Source organism: Podarcis tiliguerta (assembly GCF_965153285.1).
Source record: "Podarcis tiliguerta genome assembly, chromosome: 2".
NCBI lineage: Eukaryota > Metazoa > Chordata > Lepidosauria > Squamata > Lacertidae > Podarcis > Podarcis tiliguerta.
In genome coordinates this window covers 120,533,703-120,558,739 of record NC_139535.1, presented here as the reverse complement: position 1 = coordinate 120,558,739, position 25,037 = coordinate 120,533,703, and the positions used below count along the sequence as shown (strand labels likewise).

At 47.6% G+C, this 25,037-nt stretch overlaps 1 protein-coding gene across 2 annotated transcripts in view; it reads right to left on the bottom strand.

The window, feature by feature from the left end:
* Positions 1 to 362: 362 nt before the first annotated feature.
* Positions 363 to 25,037, bottom strand: part of LOC310671887 (LIM homeobox transcription factor 1-alpha-like) — an 88,833-nt gene continuing 64,158 nt past the window's right edge. For both annotated transcript variants that reach the window (XM_083428306.1, XM_083428307.1), the window contains 6 exons: positions 17,258 to 17,490; positions 15,314 to 15,471; positions 8,859 to 8,936; positions 7,360 to 7,510; positions 5,967 to 6,125; positions 363 to 3,923 (listed from right to left, as the gene is read on the bottom strand). In XM_083428306.1, coding sequence (XP_083284432.1) covers positions 3,769 to 3,923; positions 5,967 to 6,125; positions 7,360 to 7,510; positions 8,859 to 8,936; positions 15,314 to 15,471; positions 17,258 to 17,490 — 934 coding nt within the window. In that variant the 3' untranslated portion in view covers positions 363 to 3,768. The remainder of the gene's footprint in view (positions 3,924 to 5,966; positions 6,126 to 7,359; positions 7,511 to 8,858; positions 8,937 to 15,313; positions 15,472 to 17,257; positions 17,491 to 25,037) is intronic.

The following is a 25,037-nucleotide window of genomic DNA, read 5'->3' as shown; positions in this document are numbered from 1 at the left end:
ATCTTACCTAGCCTAATCAATGATCCGCTCTGAGGATCCTGCACAACTTGTGCCTCATCAAGGCAAGTGCGGCTGTATGATGCAGCTGGCTGGGGGCCTGTCAACTCCCCTGTGGTACTGCCTCACTTTTTAAAAGCAGGTCCCTGGAGGGCAACCATTGTTGCCTGGTGGGCTGCAGTCGGCTTTCTGGGACCCAGGTTGTGCAGGCCGGATCTGAGGGAAAGAGGGTTTCTCTTCTAACCAGCACCAGCTTAGATGGTGCATCATCTCTGTGTTTTAGTAGGCTGGCCCATGTCAGTGAGATAGCGCAACAAGTACTGTCGTTGAAGAGCACAATTATTTGTTCTTTTACACACACACACACACACACACACACACACACACCTGGGATTTCACCAATTGGCTTGAATCTCAAAAGAGCTGAAAGTGCAGACAGTTTATGTAGGCAAGCTTGGCTTTGAGTTTTTGTTCTTGTTTAATTTCCAAATGCACATGCAAAGACATCCGCACAGCACAGCACAACACAACACTAGATTACAACGGGTATGAAAATGTAAGGGTCTCCCCTATCCCTCCCCAACCAGGCCTTGTATATGGAGTACACTGGCCAATGTGTGCTTTGGATGGATAGAAACTCTTTCAAAAGCTCATTCTGGACCCAAAATCTAGAGCAAATGCCTCTGCTGGAGGGGAACACTACAGAGAGGGTGCCACTCAGCAGGGTGTTCTGTGTTGACCTTCAACCATTCATTCTGGTGGGGTTTGCAAGGCTCTCCTCCTGCCCCACTGGATTGTGGCCCTGCAAATGTTGCTGGACTCTCAACTTTCATCAGCTCCAGCCAGCATGGCCATTGGTGACAGGGATAATGGGAGTTGTAGTCCACCTGGAGGTCCACAGCTTCCTGACCCATGAAAGAAAGTTTTCTGTTTTGGTTACACCATGTGTGCTGCAACCCTGCAACTTCCATTGAAGACAGGGAGACCACTGTGTGTAACAGGATGCAAACTGCAACTTTAGCACACGTCCAAGCAGAAATAATTAGATTGTGGGCTGCAGATTGGAACCACAGTTAGGCAATAGGTTCTGAGAAGCTCTCCTGTGGCTCCCAGCTGCAGGTAGAGCCTTTCTGGAGCGGTTAATTGTCCTGGGCCTCACAGTTGGTGGGGGCACATCAAGCAGCGCATGAACTCAACTGAGCAGGGGGTGGGGACTCCAAGAAACCTCTGGCTTCCAGTTATTAAAAGGCCCTTGCTCAAGCACTGTCAGAACAAGGTCTCTCTGCCCAAAGACAAAACAGAATATGTAGAGCGCAGTAGGGCCCATCTGGAAGTGCTGTCGCCACATTCATGCTAAATGTGCTGGTTGTTTCTGCAGTTAGGCTTTGGGGGTAAATGTTCTGGAAGTTTCCAGCAGAAGCTTGCTGTGCGATCTCACAACCCCGCTTGCACTTGCAGTTTTTGCAACAGATTTTGCAACTTTTCAAACAAGATGATGATGGAAGGTGTAAATACATGATGCAGTAATTAAAACAAAACACCAAGAATGTGGTCAGACTGCTGGAAGCGTTGGGAGATGGTCAAAACAGGCAGCTGAGCTGGCATTTGATGAGCCAAAATGCACATCTTGGTGGCGAAGCCAGGCTCCCCAGGCAGCCCAGGGACAGGCTAGGAGCCCTCTTTCTCTGTAGTCTCCCTCTCAAGCTCAACTTAGAGTAATGTGTGACAAGTGGTGGTTCAACAAGTAGATATATTCAGAGCTCACAACAACCAAATTGCTTTTCCCACTGTCCATTGGGAGCACAATCCTACATCTTGGCTACAGTGAACCATTACGGATTGATCTGCTTCTCCTGGACACACCTGAAGGAAAGCCCATTTAGCTCAATGGGTAATACACTGGAGTACACCTGCACAGGATTCACTCACTGATAGGACATGGGGTGCCTGGGAGAGTGAAGTTGTGCCCCTACCTCCCACCCCACACATAACAACCACACACTTTCTGTTGTGGGCGGGGGGGGGGAAGCCCTTCCAACATGCCCACGCATAGGTCACTCAGACTGGGGAACCTTCCTTCTCCCAAAACCCTCCCCCCTCGTCAAAATGTATTTAAACCAGGGCTGATTACTTGCATTTAAATGGGCACCTGCCTTAAAAAAACAACCAGATGACTTTGACAGAAGATCATCTCAGTGGCCTCTGCATGTCTAATGATGCTCTTTTCACCTTTGTTGTTGTTGTTGAAACACTGATCTGCAGATAAATATGAACTATATATATAGAGCTGTTTATAAAGCAGCATTGATGTTGGTGGCCAGTCTAGAAGAGAGGCCTGGTTTTCTACTGGACATTTCTATACAAGATCATTTGCCTCCTGGCACATTCCAGATATTTGCTTTGCCCAGGCATATCACAGGTCATCTGCAACAAAAGGGGCTTCCCTCCATATAATGATTTTGTAACCTGCAATGGATCATCGTGAATCAAAAAGGAGATACATGGAGCATCTTCAAATATCTAAAGGACTGCCACAGGGAAGAAGAGCAATCTTGTTTTCTCCTGCTCTGGATTCAAGGTACAAGAAAGGAGATTTCTACTAAACATCAAGAAGAACTTTCTGACAGTCAGAACTGTTCAACAGTGGGACAGTCTCCCTTGGGAGGTGGTAGACTTTTCTTCCTTGGAGGTTTTTAAACAGGACAAGAGGATCCAGATTTTTTTGCTGCTATGATGATGGAAGGAACTGTTCTGAGGTCTGCTGTGCTGCCTTGGCTAATGAAACCATCCTGCAGGGAATATATTGTGTGAAATCTCCAGCAAGCATCAAGTGGCCAATGGAAAGTATTTGGGGCAGAGCTTAAAGAGAAGATGGAGGTGTTCAAGAGCAAGGGAGTCGAAGGATGAACAGAGAGCAAAACTGCCTTCCATCTGCAGCAAGGATGGGGAACTAGTGGCTCTCTGGCAATTGCTGGATTCTGGCTGCCATCATCCTTGATCATTGGGCCATGCTGGCAAGAGCTGATGAGAATTGCAGCCTGGCAGCCTCTGAAGGGCCACAGATTCCCCACCCCTGCTCTAGACCCTCTCTTTGAGATGTTTGGAACACTTTGAATCTAAGAGCATGTTTTCACTATAATCATATCTAGTTTAACATTCATTTCCCCTCTCTGGAGGGGGGTTTAAGTAGCTCTAGTGGGGAACTCTCAGGACCTTCTGCAAACTACATTTCCCATAATTCTTTAGAGTGGCATAATAGTTAAAGTATAAAACTAACCTAATGTTTCTAAAGCACCTCTCAGACTCCTCATGTTCCTGAAAAGTAAGCTCTTAGTTGTGCCAAGGTTGCAGAGTATTAACAAGGAACAACAAGCTGGATGAAAAGCAGCCCGGTGGCCCTGGAAACCTTGTTCCCAGCATGAGCCAGGTCTCCCGTCCCTGCTGGTGAAGCATCAAATTAGCCTTAATGCCCTACACAGTTTAAGCACAAAAACACACTGCTAGAAATACAAGCTACACAATGTGAAATTGTCCATCTCTAGGACACTGGGTGAAGGGCAAGGGGAGAGGCAGTGCAGCAAAGTCCTCTGAGACTCAACTTCAGCACCTAAGGCTTGGCCCTCAAATGCCCGGCAGCCTTGCATGCCTCCTTCACTTTGCAGGGTCCAAAGAGTCCTTCCAAATGCAACGGGACTGCTCCTCCGTGCCGTTCCACACTTCTAAGCCCAGAGTAGCATAGATCAGGTGGAAGAGCCAGGAACGTCCCCACGGTCAGGAGGTGAAATAGGAGCTTTGCATGGAGTAGAGCCGGTCAATGGGGTTGCCCACTCTGGTCTGCAGGAGGTTGGCTTCAGCCGCTGACAGCAGGCAGTCACCCAAATGGCCAATGGTGTCACTGTCCATGTCATGGAAGACGCCTTCTGAATCTAGGGTGCGGAAAGAGAAGGAAAGTTGCTTACGAGCATTTCACAAGGAAGTGGGGAGAGGGCTTGCGGCAGAAGGCCGGCATCCTCTCCCTTTGGGGAAAAAAAAGATGCCACAAAAACAGGACCTATTCTGGATTTTGGTGTGTCCTTGGGACCTGCACCCCAGTGGGCCTCTGGGTCAGATGGTAAATGAACCAGCCATCTATGGGCAAAGAAGGGGGAAGGAGACCCCCTCCCCTTTGACAGTGGCCATGGTCGTGGGGCTGCTACTACCTCTTCCTGCTGGTACCAACTGAGTCCACAGAGAGAGGAGGATTAAATTTCTACCCCACATTTCCTCCCAAAGGAGCCCAGGATGACAAACATCAGCAAGTTAAAGCAATATAATTTAATATATATATTTAAAGATATTTTAAAGACCAACTAAAACATTTCAAAACACCCAAGCACATCTAAAAACATTTCTAAGCAATATGAGCAAAAGGTCCAGTCAAAAGCCTTGTGATTATCTGTACACTCTTCTCGCTCCTCTTAAACCATTATGGCTTTGCCTGTTGGCTAATTTATTCCTCAGCTCCCCTTTCACAGGCAAACGCCAATGGCAAACAAAGCACAGTGGCATTTACACCATCACCATCGATCCCATTTAACGCCACCACTGGAATGAACCAGGATATAACTTGAAACAAAATGAGTGTTGGTTGTTTTGAAAGCCACATGGACATCATTCGGTGAATGGCGACATTCTCACAAAAATGGTAAGTAGAAACAAGAGGCCAACACTCAGTTTGGCCCTCAGGGAATCTTACTTTGGCCCCATCACTTTTAAAGAGGCACCATGCCACTTTAAGCCGTCATGGATTCCCCCAAAGGCCACATCTGCAATATACCTTTAAAGCAGTATCACGCCACTTTAAACAGACATGGCCTTCCCCAAAGGATTCTGGGAACTGGAGTTTGCTAAGAGTTGTTAGGAGACCCCTTTTCTCCTCACAGAGCTACAGTTCTCAGAGTGGTTGAAAAATCAATCTCTCTTCCCAGGGGAACTCTGGAAATTGTAGCTCTGTGAGGGGAAAAGGGGTCTCCTAACAACTCTTGGCAAACTACAGTTCCCAGAATTCTCTGGGGAAGGCCATGACTGTTTAAAGTGGCATGATACTGTTTTAAATGTCTGGTGTGGCCTTTGGAAGCAAGAAAGATGAGGAACAGCAACAGGCACAGCCAGGGCCATTTCCGTTTTCGGTCTTTCATTTTGAGGGCCACTGTAAAAATAATTATTTAACTTTCACAGGTCACATACACCATGTGTCATGAACATCCTGTGGGATAACCAGCCTCATATAACCAACATGTTTAATTCATGAAAGGGTTAGGACTATAGAGTAGGCTGTCCTGACAGGCTTAGCTCACCTTAGGAGGAACTAAGTGTCAAGCCTTTGTTCCCTTCCATCTACCTAAGAAGCTCAGTGTGTGAGGAGGTTTGAGCTGGTTGTTGCAGCTCAGACCACATGGCTCTTACAAGCCTCTCTTGAGTTCCTATACCCAATAATTTAGGAACTTTCACCACTGTAACTAAACTAAGTTTTACTGCCTGTGCAACTTTTTTTGAATGCTGTATGGAAAAGAACATGAATATGACCTTTGGAGAGTTTGTAAGTAAACCATTTTTCACTTACCAAATGTGTGGTTTTTAATCTATGCTAGGGGAAGAAGGAAGCTTTGGAACTTCTAAGGGCTTATTTTAAAGGTCTAACAGTCTATATTCCCATGCTTTGCTGCATATTTTGTGATTTTAAATTTCTGCCTAGGTTCTCTCATCAAAGAGTACTTGCCCCAGACTTGGATCTTGGCATCCAGGGAATTCTCCTTTTATGCCTATTCTTTTCCTTGCCACCAACATCCACGGAGGGAGATTTTTACTTCTGCTATGCAGCCACTGGCAGAAAAAACTGTGCAAGAGCATTATGTCTCTGTAGGAAAAGTGTGACAGAGGGGTCTGGTGCACAGCACATGCTCATAGCAGATTCCTCTGGAGAAGCTCACCATAGGGGTGGAGATGGTCTCCTGGCAGCTGGGGTGGGGTGAGTCCTTGCCGGTACAAGTCTGTGCTGTAGCTGTTCTGATCCAGGGGAAGCAGCTGCTGTTGGGCAATCCTGGAGTATGGCACCATCAGACCCTCGATTCCATGCACACTGGCACCATCTGTTGAAGCAAAGAAGGGGGGAAGCCTATCAGCGAACACTTTGGATTTAGTAATAACACTCCGTGTGTGTTTAAGTAACAACTAAGTTACTGAAACTACTCTGTCCTCTCAAAAGCTGTTTTATTTTTTAAATACTTGGCTCTCACATCCTCTCTGAAACAGCACTTAAAACAGCCAAGCCTGGGGAAAAGACAGACATTGGGGAATGCAAGTTTGCTGCTATGATCAATAATTGCTGTTCCAGGCATATCTTTGTTGTGAATAGACAACTTGGAAGGCCATGTATAGCCATCTCCTGATAACCAGTATTTCATTTTAATTTATTTTAAAGCAAGTTTCTGTCCCTCACAGCTGCAGAGTGTGAGCGGAGACTGCTGATTCCTCAGAAGTCAAATGAAGCTTTTGATAGAACTTCAGAGCTCTGTGTGCCTGTCCACACTTTACTTTCACTCCAGGGAATCTTGGGGACTGTAGCTCTCTCTAACACTGGGGTGGGTGGAACCACTGACCCTCTGGTGCTGTGGGACTCTAACGTCCATCAGCACCGGCCACCAGCAGGGCCAGCAGAAAGATGATGGGATGCAGTCAGGGATGCAGTCCACCAACATCTGAAGGGCCACAGATTCTCCGGAGGCGCCAGTATCCTCACAATGCCACACCCACAATCCCAAATGTAAACTGGTGACTTAAAGCCATTTCTATTTTGTGCACAGACTCCTATTCTTCTACAGTAACCCAATCCTGGGGTGGGGGTGGGGTGGCAGACGGGACGGGACGGGACGGGACCCAGAGCTGTTTAATTACAATACACTATTTTGATGGCATACACCAGGGCCAAAATATAGACTGCAAGTTACAAAAATGGTATGTTTGCTCTCCCGCTGAATGTGCAACAAAGGTTACTGTTCTCTAACTGAGCAGATGCACACAGAGGCACTCACCTGTTCATGGTCTCATGGTGAGATGCACTGTATTTCTCTTTCGTTTATAGTAATTACTAACGGAGCCTTTGGCTGCTGGGCAAGGCAGGGACCTTCAGTCCTTGCAATGGCTTCTTTGGGGCAAGACCTGCTGGGAAGCGTTGCTGTGACCACTAGCCCTGAGATGTTTTGTTTCTTTGAGTTAACTTCACTGACATCGGTGCTTTATTGTTTTGTTGCTGACCTCCGCCTGACTCCAGCTCCTGACACCAAGGGACTTAGGTGCCCTCGAGTTTCCGCCAGAGATTCTCACCTTCGCTGTCTTCATTGCTTTGCCTGCTGCTCCTTCCGGTCCCTCTTCCGGTGCCCAGGCGTGGATTGCCCAGCTGCTCCTGCTCCTGCTGCTGCTGCTGCTGCTGCCTGCGGGCGATCTTCTTCATCTGCAAGGAGGAGGACGGATGCTCCTGGGCAGGGGTGCAACAAAAGGGGGAAGGGAGGACAGAATCCCCCTCCTAAATTGGGGCGAGGGGGTCTGTCCCCTTCCGAGGCCAGTGCCACACACCTGCCCCTGCCTTGCATCGGATGCTCTCCTCCCCTCCCGCCACTGCTGCACCAACTAAGGTTGCCAGCTGACAAGAAGAAAAGGAAGGAAGGAAGGAAGGAAGGCAGAAAGACGGCCCCTTAAGATAGACTACTCCTTAAGTTTTAACCGTGGTTTAAGCTAAGGAAGTCAGCAGGCATGATGCTGCTCTGTAAAGTTGCTCAGAGAACTTTGGCTGAAGTGTAATGAATTATCTTCGATAATAGCAAAAGATGTGGTTTTCCACAACAGGGAGATAAATATTGTTCTCTGGCTACTTCCTGCAGACCAGAAACCACAGCTCAAGGCATTGCTGCTGGGCCAGTGAATAAAATTGGCAATGATTCATATTGCACCCACATTTAAAAGCATCTCTAAAACACCAGACTCAGCAAGGGTTGCCACTTCTTTTTTGTTGGGTTTTTGTACAGTTCCTGTGCCCTTAATAGCTTCATGACAGGCAGAAATTCAACAAGTGCAGAAATCCCAGCTTGAATAAGTAGGAATGCTGAGAGGAAGACCTGGTGAATTTCTGCCTGGCACAGGAGCCCTTGCCAAGGCAAAATCATAGGCAGTTGTGCTCTAGGAATGGAGAGAGCACAGCTGCAATTGCCAAAAGTGTGCGCTCTTGGTTTGTTTCAGCATTTATAGCCCACCTTTCTAAACGTTTAGGGGCCTATTTGGGATAAGAGCCAGAATTTGACAGCCAAATGAATAATGGTCAGGGATTGTGTGTTGCTCAGAAGCCTGAGAGTTCCAGCCTCACAGCCCTGGGTAACTTTGGCCAGCGGCGGAGCAAGCCGATCGGGCGCCTGGGAGGCGTGCGTGCCCTGTGCCCAGCGGCGGGACCAGCTGCCCACGGGGGCAGGGCGAGCTGGGCCAGGATGCTCTGTGGGGCCTCCAAGGGGTCTGCCTGCCTCCTCCCACTCGGCCGCCCTACAGCTGTGGGGGAGGCGCCGTCAGACCGTTTGGGGTAGCGTGGAGCCTGCGGGCGCCCAAGCCACTGTGTCACTCCCCGGAGAGACACATGGCTTGGGTGTGCTGCAGGCCCCGGGGTGAGTGCCGCTCGACATTTTGTCACCCCCTTCAGTGGTGACACCTGGGGCGGCCCGTCGCCACTGCACCCCCTTCCCCTGCCCGACTCTGGCAGAGCGAGGTGCCCCTTCTCCTTCCTCCTGTTTAGTCAGAGATAGGTTGCCACTCAAATGTAAAGCTCTGAGGCCGTCACTCACCTTGGCCCTTTGATTCTGGAACCAAACTTGCACCACCCGAACAGTCAAGCCTGTTTCAGCTGCCAACGTCTCCCTCACCTGCCCAGCATGGAGAGTGGAAAAGCGTCTGGTTAAAAAGAGTTCCATCCCTCTCAGGTTGGGGCTAAGAGATGCTACGCGCTGCCAAAGGATTTGCAGGTTCTCCTCTCCCCACACCTGATTGCTAAAAGAAAGCAATCTACCCGCCTCCAACTCCTCAGGGCTGAAAGTGGGGCTTGTTCAGCCTACAACAGGGGTCAGCAAACTTTTTCAGCAGGGGCTGGTCCACTGTCCCTCAGACCTTGTGGGGGGCCGGACTATATTTTGAAGAAGAAAAATGAATGAATTCCTATGCCCCACAAATAACCCAGAGATGCATTTTAAATACGTAAAAGCACACATTCTACTCATCTAAAAACACGCTGATTCCCGGATCGTCCACAGGCTGGATTTAAAAGGTGATTGGGCTGGATCAGGCCCCCGATCCTTAGTTTGCCTACCCATGGCCTACAACATTGTCTGTGGGTAGGGATCGACAAAACTAATGTTGGTCTCTCACCCTTTATTTTTATCTTCCAGTCTTAAATTCAGTTCTCCACATTTCCAGCTTGTGATTTGTTTAAAAATGCACAAAGTTCCCATGAAATTTTGTCAGAGCTTAGCGACGTTTCTCCTAACAGACACTTTTATAAACAATTCCCCCCTAACATTTGCAAAGCTAAGCAGGGTCTGGTCTGGTTTCAAATCGGATGGGGGGGGTTGCATATTGAGATGCCTGCATTGGGGGGGGGGGGGGTCGGACGACATGACACTGGCTGGTCCCTCCCGCTCTCAGATTCTATGATTCTGTGAACTGAGTGTGGGCTTGTTGTGGCCTGCGTCTTGCTTTAAGTGTTTTGTTTAAAAAACTTTTTAAAATTATCTTATTGCGTTGAATGGAGGTTTAGAAGGCAATTAATAAATTGATGACAACAAATGCATTTTTAATGTTTGATGTTTTACTTTGGGCAGCTTACAGCATACATAAAACAGAGTGGCTGGGGAAACCCAGCCAGATGGGTGGTATACAATACTAATACTAATAATTGCACACTTTTTTCATATATATATATAAAATAAATTTTATATATATATATGAAATTTCTCGCCAAGCAACTTCAGCCCTATGCAGAATCCATCTCTTCACACGTTCCAAACTCCTTCCAGTTCATAGAAACAATAAAGAAGCAAAACCTACAACCCAATGACCTACTTGTGAGCTTCGATGTTGTATCTCTCTTCACACAAGTGCCCATTAATGAAGCCTTGACAGCCATTCAAAACAAATACAATCCCCCCGAATACATCTTGGACCTGACCAACCACTGCCTAACCAACACGTACTTCATCCACAATGGACAAAGATACAAACAGATAGAAGGAGCACCTATGGGATCACCCCTCTCACCGGTCATCGCTAACCTGTACATGGAACACTTTGAAACCAATGCTTTAGACAAGTCAGAACACAAACCCAAACTTTGGCTCAGATATGTTGACGACACCTTTGTAATTTGGCCACACGGGAAGGAAAAACTGGATAGCTTCCTCACACATCTCAACAGCCTACACCCCAAAATACAATTCACTATGGAAATAGAAGCCAACAACCAACTTCCCTTCCTTGACGTCCTAATCTACAAAAAACCTGATGGCTCCCTAGGACACACTATCTACCGGAAAAAAACACACACCAACCGCTACTTACATGCACAATCACACCACCACCCTGCACAAATAAACTCCGTAGCCAAGACTCTCATCTCCAGAACCAAACGCCTGGCTGACGAAGACCACTTGACAACCGAGTTACAGAATCTCTCAAATGTGTTAATTGCCAATGGATACCAGCAAAACAGGGTTACGAAGCTAATCCAAAAAGAAACACCCCCCAAAAACCAAGACACAGAAGAAAACAATGGCATAGCCCTCCTTCCTTATATCAAGGGCACTACAGATAAAATTAGCAAAATCCTCCATAAACACAATATCAAAACAGCCTTTTGCACCAACCAAAAAATAGCCAATATCCTCAGAAACCCCAAGTATAAAATTCAGTTGGAAAACCAAGGGGTCTATGAAATACCCTGCAAAGTCTGCCCAGCCACGTACATTGGACAAACAAACAGACGAATAAATGCACGGATCGCAGAACACAAGAATGCCGTCAAAAAAGAAGAAAAAACTTCCTCTCTTTTCCAACACATGAAAGAAACAGGACACGAAATTAATTTTGCAGATTCCAAATTGCTCTTTAACATGGAACATCACCACAAGAGAATAATCATGGAAGCCATCGAGATAGAGAAACACCCTCACAACATGAACAAGCGTGACGACACATCCCGCTTGCCAGACATCTGGAAATTAGCCCTCCCCACAAAATCTGACACCAGATCCAGAGGCACACAGAACGCCATCACCAATCAACCACACCAGACCCAAACCCAGACCCTCTCCACAGATAAATTACAGACACCATCCAGTAGCCAAACCAGGGTGGCACCTCCGGATGCTGCACCCCCCTGCAATCCCTACACAGATCTGGCTGGCACAGGCCACAAAACCACAGCTCGCCCCTATACACGAAGCCAAGCCAGAGCACAACCAAGTGCAGTACAGCCATCTTCTCAGAAAAACTCTTCACAAAGTTCAAGAGTTCAAGACACGAAGGCTTTAGCAACTAATCCACACCTAATGACCCACCTAAGTGGGATTCAGGAAATCACTCAAGAAATCACTCAAGATATCCCTCAAGTAATTAAGGAACAAAAGAAGAAAAGGCACACTAGCCTGGGAACCTCCTCTCTGCCCAGAACATTGGAGGCTATACACCACACCTCCTCAACAGTATTTATAGGAACTCAAACACTGAGATCCTGCTCTGTTCCAGTAACAAGAAGCCGAAAGCACCAGCCTGAAGATGACGAGTGAGACCTCGTCGAAACGTCGCCTAGACACCCCAACTTTTACACGGGAAGACACCCGAGGACACCAAAACCTGCATTCCTGTACCCGTGAAAATCTACGAAAGCAAATATCTCACCTCTACGGGGAGGAAACCTTCCAGCTGACAAGAACCTACGAGAAACTAGAAATCCGAAGAGCCACCATCTTATGTGATCTCTTGTTCCTACGCAACTGCCGAGACAACAACTTAATTCCCACATGCTTCCAACTTAAATTCCACTCTAAAACCCCAGCTACCGAAAGGATCCTGAAACGAACTGAACTATCTCTAATCAGAAACGAACTACACAAGAAAAGATACCTACTAAACCAAACCAACAAAGATCTACTCACTCTTCACCTCAAACTCTGTAACAAAATCCACCCTGCACTCTGGGACAAATGCAAACAACTAGCCGTCTGGAGAGCTGAAACGGAGACCTCACACAAGACAGACACACACACCAACAAACTCCACAAACTAGAGAAACGCCAGAAGCCCAGCCACCCTCCACAACAACCCATGAAACAAACAGTACATAACATATCAGACAGGATCCTCACCTCAACTGAAACCAAAGTACTCTCCAAAGGTTTCAACTTTGCAGTCGCCCCGAGACGCATCCCCACGGAAAACATCATATGTGGAGTCGAAGCTAGCCTAACCAAAATCAATCCAGATGAAGCCAATAAAATCAGACTTGAAGTCACCAACATCCTCTGCTCCAGCAAACCACCCAGAAGCAATTTACACAAAGAAGAACAGAAAGCACTCACCAACCTGAGGAAAGACAACAACATAATCATTCTCCCAGCAGACAAAGGTAATGCCACTGTTGTGATGAACACATCGGACTACCAAGCAAAACTATCAAATCTACTCCAAGACCCTACCTACCAACCTATAAAAACAGATCCCACCACCTATCTGGAAAAAACCACCAAATCCAAAATAAAAGCCTCTCCTATCAGTGAAGAAATCCAGCTAAGAATCATCCCCAGAGAAAAATCATCCAGATGCCCCAAACTCTACGGCCTCCCCAAGATACACAAAGAAGGAACACCACTCAGACCAATAGTCAGCTCCATAGGCTCACCTCTACAAAATCTCGCTAAATTTCTCGCCAAGCAACTTCAGCCCTATGCAGAATCCATCTCTTCACACGTTCCAAACTCCTTCCAGTTCATAGAAACAATAAAGAAGCAAAACCTACAACCCAATGACCTACTTGTGAGCTTCGATGTTGTATCTCTCTTCACACAAGTGCCCATTAATGAAGCCTTGACAGCCATTCAAAACAAATACAATCCCCCCGAATACATCTTGGACCTGACCAACCACTGCCTAACCAACACGTACTTCATCCACAATGGACAAAGATACAAACAGATAGAAGGAGCACCTATGGGATCACCCCTCTCACCGGTCATCGCTAACCTGTACATGGAACACTTTGAAACCAATGCTTTAGACAAGTCAGAACACAAACCCAAACTTTGGCTCAGATATGTTGACGACACCTTTGTAATTTGGCCACACGGGAAGGAAAAACTGGATAGCTTCCTCACACATCTCAACAGCCTACACCCCAAAATACAATTCACTATGGAAATAGAAGCCAACAACCAACTTCCCTTCCTTGACGTCCTAATCTACAAAAAACCTGATGGCTCCCTAGGACACACTATCTACCGGAAAAAAACACACACCAACCGCTACTTACATGCACAATCACACCACCACCCTGCACAAATAAACTCCGTAGCCAAGACTCTCATCTCCAGAACCAAACGCCTGGCTGACGAAGACCACTTGACAACCGAGTTACAGAATCTCTCAAATGTGTTAATTGCCAATGGATACCAGCAAAACAGGGTTACGAAGCTAATCCAAAAAGAAACACCCCCCAAAAACCAAGACACAGAAGAAAACAATGGCATAGCCCTCCTTCCTTATATCAAGGGCACTACAGATAAAATTAGCAAAATCCTCCATAAACACAATATCAAAACAGCCTTTTGCACCAACCAAAAAATAGCCAATATCCTCAGAAACCCCAAGTATAAAATTCAGTTGGAAAACCAAGGGGTCTATGAAATACCCTGCAAAGTCTGCCCAGCCACGTACATTGGACAAACAAACAGACGAATAAATGCACGGATCGCAGAACACAAGAATGCCGTCAAAAAAGAAGAAAAAACTTCCTCTCTTTTCCAACACATGAAAGAAACAGGACACGAAATTAATTTTGCAGATTCCAAATTGCTCTTTAACATGGAACATCACCACAAGAGAATAATCATGGAAGCCATCGAGATAGAGAAACACCCTCACAACATGAACAAGCGTGACGACACATCCCGCTTGCCAGACATCTGGAAATTAGCCCTCCCCACAAAATCTGACACCAGATCCAGAGGCACACAGAACGCCATCACCAATCAACCACACCAGACCCAAACCCAGACCCTCTCCACAGATAAATTACAGACACCATCCAGTAGCCAAACCAGGGTGGCACCTCCGGATGCTGCACCCCCCTGCAATCCCTACACAGATCTGGCTGGCACAGGCCACAAAACCACAGCTCGCCCCTATACACGAAGCCAAGCCAGAGCACAACCAAGTGCAGTACAGCCATCTTCTCAGAAAAACTCTTCACAAAGTTCAAGAGTTCAAGACACGAAGGCTTTAGCAACTAATCCACACCTAATGACCCACCTAAGTGGGATTCAGGAAATCACTCAAGAAATCACTCAAGATATCCCTCAAGTAATTAAGGAACAAAAGAAGAAAAGGCACACTAGCCTGGGAACCTCCTCTCTGCCCAGAACATTGGAGGCTATACACCACACCTCCTCAACAGTATTTATAGGAACTCAAACACTGAGATCCTGCTCTGTTCCAGTAACAAGAAGCCGAAAGCACCAGCCTGAAGATGACGAGTGAGACCTCGTCGAAACGTCGCCTAGACACCCCAACTTTTACACGGGAAGACACCCGAGGACACCAAAACCTGCATTCCTGTACCCGTGAAAATCTACGAAAGCATATATATATATATATATATATTTTCTGACACATTAGTTGGAGAACTGGATCAGAGCTGAATGAATTTTGATGAATAGCTGCATTTCAGTTCATGTAATATTTTGCATTAAAATGAGGTTTGCATTAAAAGATAGGTTGATATCAAAATGTGAACTAAAATTAATCTCTCCCCAATCCTATGGGAAGAATTCAGGATATTGCTAAGCCACTTTTCCCGTCAGTGCAAACATTACTGCTTGCCTAAGGCAACAATCTGCCATCTTCTCCCCTGACCCCCCGGGTGTTCTGGGGGTTCTCCCACCCCCAACAGCCAATGGGGAGGGGGGGACAGGAGGAGAGGGTGGAGAAACTCTCTTATTCCCCCCCCCATGCAAAGGGATCTTCCGTGATACTGGACCTTCCGGCAGGGCTTGGAGGAGACTTCGAAGGAGGCCTTGAAGGCACGGCGCTGCTGTGTGGTGAGGATGGTCCGTGGCCGCTTGGAGCGCTTGTGGTCCTTGGCTTCCTCGCTGCCTTTGCCCTGCGGGTGGCTCCCATCCTCATCCTCACTCTTCACTATGAAGGGAAGAGGAAAACACCGGACTCAGGATCCCCCCACATTGGGTGCCCAGTGGGAGACAGCTTCTCTGTCCTGCCCCCTTCAAGAAACGCAGGCGCTCCTCATGCTCACTTCTCTCATGGGAGCCCCTGCCTCAGGGATCTGTGCTGTGGACGGGGAACCTGCAGCTCCCCAGTTGCTGCCAAAACATGTCTCACCTTATCCTTCGGTTGGCCAAGCTGGGTGGGACTGAAGGGAGTTGGAGTCCAACAACATCTGGAAGCCCCCCAGGGAAAATATACCGGTAAATTAGCATTGCTAGCACATATACTGGCTAGGTCTCCTATTTCTTTCATCTTAATGAGAAGCCTTACAAATGAGAATTGAGGCGGCACCTTAAATGCCACCAGCCTTTGTGGACCAGAGTCTATTCCATCAGATGCTGCCAAAGCTTATGGCATTAAAAAACTGATTCATCTTTAAGGGGCCGCAAGATTTTTGTTGTTTTTGCTGCAACCAACAAGCATGGCCTCTTTGGGGCACAAGCCTGGGCAGTGTGGATGGAGGTCTTGGACTGTCCAGATGACAAGGCCCCCTCTTGGCCTTGCTGAGGTGGTCCAAAGGAAAGCAGAGCAACACATTTGGCACCAGCTTGGTGGCAGGAGTTGCCGGAAGGGACTCCACTCCAGATTGGTGTCAGGTTTACTCCTGAGCCTTCTCCTGAAGATGTCAGGCTGAGGTGGCATTGAGCCAACCGCTGCCACCAGAGGCTCAACGTTGCATTTTGCTACTTGTGGCCAAAGGGGAACATGCTGCCCCACTGCAGCTCTGCAACTGCCCCCCCCCCGCCGAAGCCTGCCTTGCCTGGGTTGCGTGGCAGCAACTGCAAAACAGCCGTGCCTGCTTCTAGTGAGAGCTCACAAAAATCTCACGACATCCCATGCTCTGCACAAGATCTCATGAGATTTTAGAGAACTCTTGTGAGATCTCACCAAACTCCGCTGCCACTGTTGGTTCTGCTTCCCTGGCGGGTGTGTTTGTGCCGGGGGAACACTGCCTGGTGGGCTTCTGCTGCCTGAGGCAGTCGGTTCACCTTGGCTCATAGGAGGGTCGGCTGCGACAGCCCCCTTGCCCCATTCTGAGGAGCTGAGCACTGCCTCCGCTGGGAGGATGCCACGGCCCCTGCCTCTGCTGTGAGCCAGTGCTGCATGCAAGCAGTGAGATGGGTGCAGAGATGGCGCAGCGGAGGAGGCCTGGACCGAGTGCGAGTGGAGACACGGCATGCACACATTGGAGGAGGGTGCCCCTCAGGCTCCTGCTGCATGGATAGGAACATGTTAGAACATAGGTTCATTCATTTCAGTGGGTCTGCTCCAAGTAGGAGTAGCTTTGGGTACAACCCTCTGTCTTTTAAGGTTGCACCTGTTCATTCTAGCCCCTTATCTAAGGTCAGCGGCTTCACATGAGGATGCCACAAAGCCTTATTGTTCCTGGTTGAAACAGGAACTTGTGCATTGCATTCTTAAGCATGGCTATTCAGAAGTAAATCATCCTGAATTTGTTGGGTTTCCTCTGCCCCGCCCCACAGAAGTGTGATTTGGATTGCAGGTGGGGGCTTTGTGGATGGCAAATTTGGAACTAGAGTGGGAGGGCATGGTATCCGTTTTCCTACATAGGACTGTGCTTATGTGGCCTCAGATGCCCAAGTGCTGGTGATAGGACTCTGGAGTGGTGACTCTGCCCATGCTCAGAGACATTTGCCTCCATTCCTACAAAGAAGGTCTCACTGCTCTTGCCTCTCACCTGACTCGGTGGGAGCGGGGCTGATGGCGCTCAGCATGTCTCTCTCCTTCTCATAGTCACTGCGGCAAAGCAGCTGCCCTTCTTTGAGTACAAACTCATCGCCACGCTGCAGCCGCCTCTCGCACTCACAGCAGGAGAAACAGTGGACATGATAGACGTTTTCCAGCACCCGCATGATGAACTCTGAGGGAGCCACTGCTTTGAGGCAACCACTGCATTTAGTCTGGAAGAGCCTGAGAAAAAAGGGGAGCCAGACATTGAGGCAAAGCAAATATGGTGGAAAGAGACCACCCTTGCAAGGAAGTCCACCTAAGTTACTAGTCCATTTTTGCTAGGCTTGGTGTACCTACCTGTGTGCAGCTATATTTGCTTGGTGAACCTACATACATTCCTGGGTGTGTTAATAAGGTGTGGCACATCAGCAGCCTGGAATCTGGAACTCTTTTCCAACTTATGAAGATTTTCCTATCTGATCAGCCATGAGTGAGTCTGACTTACCTCAGGCCAGACGGACAGACTTGGCCATTTGTTAAGGAAGGATCTCGGGTGATAGATGTCAACTCAGCCTGGCCAGCTACCAGGAAGGCAAGAGGCAAAGCTAGTTCCTGCTTCACCACCACTCTCTGCTGGGGTGGCTTTGCCCCCAGAGCCTGCAAACATACCAACCATTTTGTTTTCATGGTTCATTCAGACGTGCCAGGTCTGTTCTCCCAGGTGGACAACAAGGCTATGCAAGCCCTCAGCCAAAAAGAAAAAGAAATCCGAATCCCAAGCTAGGATTTACCTGCCCTGCTCTTCGTCTAAGAAGCTCAGAGCTGCTTATATATATTTTCCCCCAGAGCGTCTCTCATCCATTGTGACCACAAGATGCTGGATTAGACCCCGTAGGGCTCTTCGTACCACTTCCATGGGTTTGTAGGGGAGAATCGGCAAGAAAGCAACGGGCTGACCATCTTCCCTGCCAGCTGATTCTCTTGCGCAAATGCTTCATCCATACTCACATCTGTTATCTCAGCAAACACAGGTTTGAAAATACATTAGCCAAGGCAACTTCTTGTTCTTTACTTCACTGTAAGGTGGCAAAGCCTATGGCTTTCCCTTTATTTTACTTTGATTTATCTGTATGTTTTAGAAATAATAAATAGTTAACTGTTTATTGTTGGCTTTTGCTTTGATTTAGTCAAATCCAGATTGCTGGACACATAATAATTTTCTTACTGAGGTTCCTAAACATAAACAAAAACAAATCCTGATTGATGAGGGAAATGATGGGGCAAGTTCTCTGCTTGGAACTCCTTGCAAGGGTTTAGCTCCTCCAATTTAAGGGAAGTGTAACACTGGGCAACAATTTTTTACTTTTTGAATGTTGTTGGGGCTTGAACTTCCGTTTCTTGGAACTCCTGGAATGCTCAGCAGCAGGGAGGTCTCTCTTCAGAATCCAACAGTAGTCAGCCATCATGACTGCATCCCAGTGACCCTGATACCTGGTCTCCATCTCTTTCATGTCCTGATGGAATCTCTCCCCCTGCTCGTCACTCATTGAACCCAGGTTCTCAGGAAACCGGTCCATATGTGAAAATAGGTAGTGCATCTTGACGCTCATGTTGCAGCCCAGGTTTCTGAAAGCAGTCAGCATGTTGTTGACAAGTTCTGCGTAGTTTCTGGCCTTATTGTTGCCAAGAAAGTTCTTCACCAGCAGAACAAATGCCTTCCATGCTTCCAGTTCCACTTCGTTCATTGACTTTCCGAACTCTGGATCTCTGATGAGCTGACAGATCTGAGGACAGTCAAAGATGCCAGCTTTCAACTTCTCCATGGTCAATCCTGGAAAACCCTGGCACAAGTAAGTGAAGCAGTCACCATCCTTGTCCAGAGCCTTGGTGAACTGCTTGATTAAGCCGAGCTTGATGTGCAGCGGTGGGAAGAGTATTCTGTTTCTGTCCACCAGAGGGTCGTTGATGACGTTCCTTTTTTTTACAAGGCACCAATTCCTCCCGCACAGGCCAGTCCTTCTTCGTGTAATGCTGAGCACGGTCCCACATGCACAGAAAACATGGGTACTTGGTGAAGCCAGACTGTTGTCCCAACAAAAAGTTCACCATCTTCAGGTCAACACAAATAACCACTTATGCTGATCATAACCAATTTTCTCCAGCACATACTTTACCGCTTCATAGTTCTCCTTCATTGTACTCAAGTGAGCCAGGGGTTTAGAGGCAAACTGGTTGCCGTTGTGTAGCAGAACACATTTCAGTGATCGCTTGCTGCTGTCAATGAACAGTCTCCAATCTTTGGGTTCATACTGTGGCACTCCAAGCTTGAGCAGAAGCTGTGCAATATCTGCACAGTACACCAAGTCCTTCTCTTCCGAGAAAAAACGGAGGTACTCTTGATGCCTGTTGGAGAAGAAGCTGACGCGAGCACTGTCAGAGAGGAGGTTTTTTCCTTCAATCTGGATGCCAACAGTTCGGCAGAATCCTTTGACAAGCTGAGGTTGTGAACTAGGTCATTCAACTCCTTTTGGGAAATTGGATGTGGAGCATCATCTTCAAGAACCACTTCTTCTTCTTCATGTCCTTCAACACTGGAGGCATCTTCGTCACTAATGTCAGGAAGTTCTCCGAAGATAGGCACTGGAATTTCATCACAATGAGCTACAGGACAACGTGCTGATTGAAGATCAGGATACTTGAGGCTGCTCCGGTTCTTTCTGTTGATCCCAGCTGCACCAATTTATGGAAGATTTCGAGGTTTTATGACTTCAAATTGATCCCTTTTTGACATAATCACCCAGAACTATCGGACCTGAATACTTCTTGTCATTAAAATAATCATTTCCAAAACAATTATTCAACATGGCATTTTACCCCCACCAACTTCTTCTAAAATGCTCCACACAAGCGTACATGTGAATAAAAATGAAAAAAAAAAAACAAAAACACGACATGTGGCCATAGCTCAAAAACTTGACCTGATTGAGCAATACCAATGTGATTTTTGGATTCAGTGCATTCAGTGCATCAGATTCAGTGCATCAGAGTCGTCCTAACAGTGGCGTAGCGTGGGGGGTGCAGGGGGGCCCGGCCGCACCGGGCGCAACATCGGGGGGGGGGGCGCTCGCACTCGCAGCTCTCTGCCCCTACCTGGTTAGGGGGCACAAATTACTTGCCTTGCCCCGGGTGCTGACAACCCACGCTACGCCACTGCGTCCTAAATCAACTGAAAAAAACCACAGACAACAAATTTGTTGTTGACCAGTGTAATGCCCTCCGTAAAATGATGGTGGCATTATGGCATTTCACCCTGACCAACAGGAGGGCAAGCCCTGGGCAGAGAAGGAGGAATGTTGAGGAATTCTAAGCAAACTCAGAGCAGCACAGCAGATTACCCCAAGCAGCAGGGGATGAGAAACAAATAGAGGGATGGGAACAGTTGGCCTCTTGGATTTCTGGAGGTTGGGCTGCTGTTACAGGCACAGGAGCAGAGCCTTTAGAAAAAGCTGGCAACCCTAGGTATGACTTGCATCATCAGGCCGTGGTGGGGAGGACAAAAGGCAAGGAATGGATCTCTCTAGCTGGCACACCAATTCTGATGGAACAGGTTAGAAATGGAAAAGTACCAGAGCTCAGATTTCCCCTCCCAAGAGTCAGAAGGCTTTTTCTAACCTTCCAGCTAGGTGCAACATCTCACTAAGATCTCACTTTGAAACAGTGAGAGGAACTCCTTGAGTATTTTGTACTTTCACAGTGTGGAAAGCAACATTTTAAATGTGCAAATTATTTTTCAGTCAGGGATGGGGAGCCTGTGGCCCTACAAGTGTTGCTAAACTGCAGCCCCCATCAGCCCCCTTCTGCATGATCAGTATTAGGGTGATGGGAGTCATAGTTCAGCAATGGCTGGGGTGGGGCAAGCTCTGGAGAAGAGGAGGTTAAGGGGTGATATGATAGCCATGTTCAAATATATAAAAGGATCTCACATAGAGGAGGGAGAAAGGTTGTTTTCTGCTGCTCCAGAGAAGCGGACACGGAGCAATGGATCCAAACTACAAGAAAGAAGATTCCACCTAAACAGAAGAACTTCCTGACAGTAATAGCTGTTCGGCAGTGGAATTTGCTGCCAAGGAGTGTGGTGGAGTCTCCTTCTTTGGAGGTCTTTAAGCAGAGGCTTGACAACCATATGTCAGGAGTGCTCTGATGGTGTTTCCTGCTTGGCAGGGGGTTGGACTCAATGGCCCTTGTGGTCTCTTCCAACACTATGATTCTATGATTCCCCATCTCGGTTTGAAATGCCAATTTATTTTTAATGTGTGTTTTGTTGTTATGTCTGTGGGTCCCCCCCCCCTTGTAAGCTGCTTGGGGGGGGGAATAGGTTTTTTTTAAGTGGGGTGTAAATTATTTAAAATAAATGACATCTAATTATTATTACAGTTGAATCAGCATGAAGCAACACATTGTAGAAGAACAAGAGGCTACCATGGAAAACCGCACCCCCATGCCATATTATTTGTGACAGAGTTTCACGTACCCTGCAATGTGATGATGCTATACTGAAAGTTTCTGCCCTGCCAGACCACCTCCTGGCCTCTAACAGAAAGAAGCAGGAGTTGGAGAACCACATACAACACACGAGAGAGCCAGTAAGGTGTCGTGGGTAGAGAACTGCACTCCAAACTGATGAAATCCACGTTCAATTCCTCACTCAGTCATGAAGATCAGTGGGTGAACTTATCCTACCTCACAGGATTGCTGTGAGAAGACAGGGGAGAACCAAGAATGCTGTGTTGAGCTCAGGAGGAAGGAATGGCAGGAGATTCATGTAATAAACCAGCCAAAATGATATTGTCAAGGGGTGAGTGAAATGATTCGGCACAGGAAGAATGCCACAGAGAGGATGCCATTCTCAATGAAAGATTGGTGAACAATGCAATCTTGCATTTCACCTTCCAGTGCAGCAGGATTTTCAAGGGATGCTAATGGAGACTGGGAAATGCCCCCCCACAGCCAACACCAGTGCAGTGGCATGACTTATGCTTAGAATGACTGAGGCAGGAAGGCCTCCACCCCCCCCGCCCCACTGTTCAGCCTTCTGCTATGAGGCAAGATCATCCATCTATCAAGCGATATTATCCTGATCAGAGTGGGCCACAAGCAGCAAGCAGAAGAAATGCAGAGAAAAAACACCCTCAAGGGCTTACAAGAAAACTTGAACCAGTGTTTATTTACTCCTCCAAAGCCGTCAGTTTTGGTCACTTGATCTGTTAACTGGTGGAATAAATCTGCACAAGTCTGCATGCGAGAAAAACACTTTCAAAGACAAAAAGAAGAATACTTCCTTAGGTTTGAGATAATGCCTGCAATGACACACACCAGCATCATTCAGAAGATGCATTTTTTTTTACCTCTTGCACACAGGAAAAGAGACCCCTGCAGCTTCGTAAATTATAATAATCTTCCGTCTGATCAATTGGGGCTCACATACTGTATGTATTTATTGTTGTTGTTGGTTAGTCGTTTAGTATCACCCTTAATTCTAGATCCCTAATCACCTGTTCTAACAGATTGAATAAATGTTGCAGCTTTAAGGAAGAGTGAGCTTTGGGAAAAGTGGAATAGAAATTTATAAAATAAAAACAGTTTCAACGATTTGCAAGCATTACATACTGCAAATGAAGTAGGGGCTAAGGTCTTTTTCCAAATGTCAACACAGATAAACTGTAAATCTCCCACTGCATTTTCCCCTTGCTGTGTCAGAGGAATCCTTCAGTTTAAGTGAAATCTACCTGAATTGTCCAGCTCTGTCTCTTCTAATTTTTTGCAGATCCCATTTTCTTCCCTACCTGTAGCATCACCTGCCAATTTGACAGCCACTCCTTCCACCGAAGACTCATTCCCCCCGCCCCCCCCCCCCGGATTCACGACCCTCAGACTTCCTTTAACATCTTCTGCCCCTGGAAGGAGAGGCGTTTGAAGGGAGGAATAAATAAGCCCAGCAAAGGCGTTTGCAGCAGATGGTTCTGATGAAGTAATTTGGGAGCTACGCAAACGTGTGTGGGGCGGCTCACTGGGCTGACAGCTTCTCTTTAGCCACTTGACAAGAGAAAGTAATAAAATGAGGATTAATTAGGCTGTTGTTTAAACACACACGATCCTCCCAGCCAGCAGGGAAACTCATAAACCAGGATTGAGAACAAGACGTGGGTTAATCCTCCCAGCAAACTCTTGCCGAGCGCGGGATGGAGAGGATTTACCCGGGAGGGCCACTCATCCCTTCCGAATGCCGCCCTGCCTGGATTTGCACTTTTGCTTGAATAGGCTGGGGCTGTTCTGATCGCAGGGCAAGGCTGGGCAGGATTCCTGCCCGCGTTTTTCTTTCTTGTGGGCTGAGAACGAGGCAGGCATATAGATGTAGACAAACAGACGCACAGCCTGAGCGCCAGAGAGAAACAACGCAGGCAAGGATGTCTGGAAAGCCAGGGTGGGTGGAGCAGCGCATGGGTAGGCAAGCTAAGGCCCGGGGGCCGGATCCAGCCCAGTCGCCTTCTCAATCTGGCCCGCGGACGGTCCGGGAATCAGCGTCTTTTTACATGAGTAGAATGTGTCTTTTTATTCAAAATGCATCTCTGGGGTATTTGTGGGGATAGGAATTTGTTGACTCCCCCCCCCACTAAATATAATCCGGTCCCTCACAAGGTCTGAGGGACAGTGGACCAGTCCCCTGCTGAAAAAGTTTGCTGACCCCTGGAGTAGCGGGAAGATTGTGTTGGGCTGGAATCTAAGAGACCTGGGTTCAAATCCCCAATCAGGCCAGAAGCTGAAGGCTGGGTGGCCTTGAGCCAGTTGGCCTAACCTACTTGGCAGGGTTGTTGTGCAAATAAAATGGAGGGGAGGGGGAGAGAACCATGTGAGTTCCTGGGGAGGATATAGATGCAAGACATATACGGGGAGGAAAAGACAGGTAGTCCTGCGGTGGAATTTCAAAGCTGATCTCAAAACCTAACATTCAGAATTTTAAAAATGTATCATCAGAATTGTACAGTTTTGATGATGGGTGAAATGAGGTTTGACCAAATAATATTGCAAGTGCTGCCAAGTGTTGACTGCTGCGGTCAGATATGGACGGCTGCTGCAGAATATTTGGATCACTACGGCCCCTCATTTTGAGGGGACCTGGGATGTTGAGAGGGCATTCCTTTAAACTCTGAAAGACACATAGTTGTAGATTATTGCGAAGTGCTCAGTGTGGGTTTCCCCTTGGGCCTGGACAAGAGGCTCCAGATGGTGCAAACGGCTGCGGCTGGACTGTTGATGGGGACAGACCATCACCAGCTCATAGCTCTGGGGCTCAACAGCCTGCAATGGCTGCCCACCTGCTGCCAGGCCAGGCTCAAGTTTCTTGCATGATTTACAACTGGGGTACAGGATACCTGGGACCACTTGGCTCTTTATATCCCTGCCAGATCACTGAGGTCTTTGGGGGATTCATGGCTAGTGCTCCCCCATGGCTCAGATGCATGGCTCATCTCCAGCAGGGCCCCATGTTTGGGCTTGGCCCTCTAGCTCAGGTCAGAGAGGCCCCCTCCCTACTGAACCTCCAGCACCTACTTGGATTTTGTCCAAAAGTATGTTGTCCTGCCTGGCCCTTAATCGAGGCAAAGTTCCTCCAAGCTGGAGTCAGCTTCCAGGATCAGAATCTGTCGTCCATTACTATGTCTAAGGCAAGGTCCACTCATGTCCTCCTGGGTACTGGGTACAAACCTCCCTTCCCCTGAGGATATTGGAAC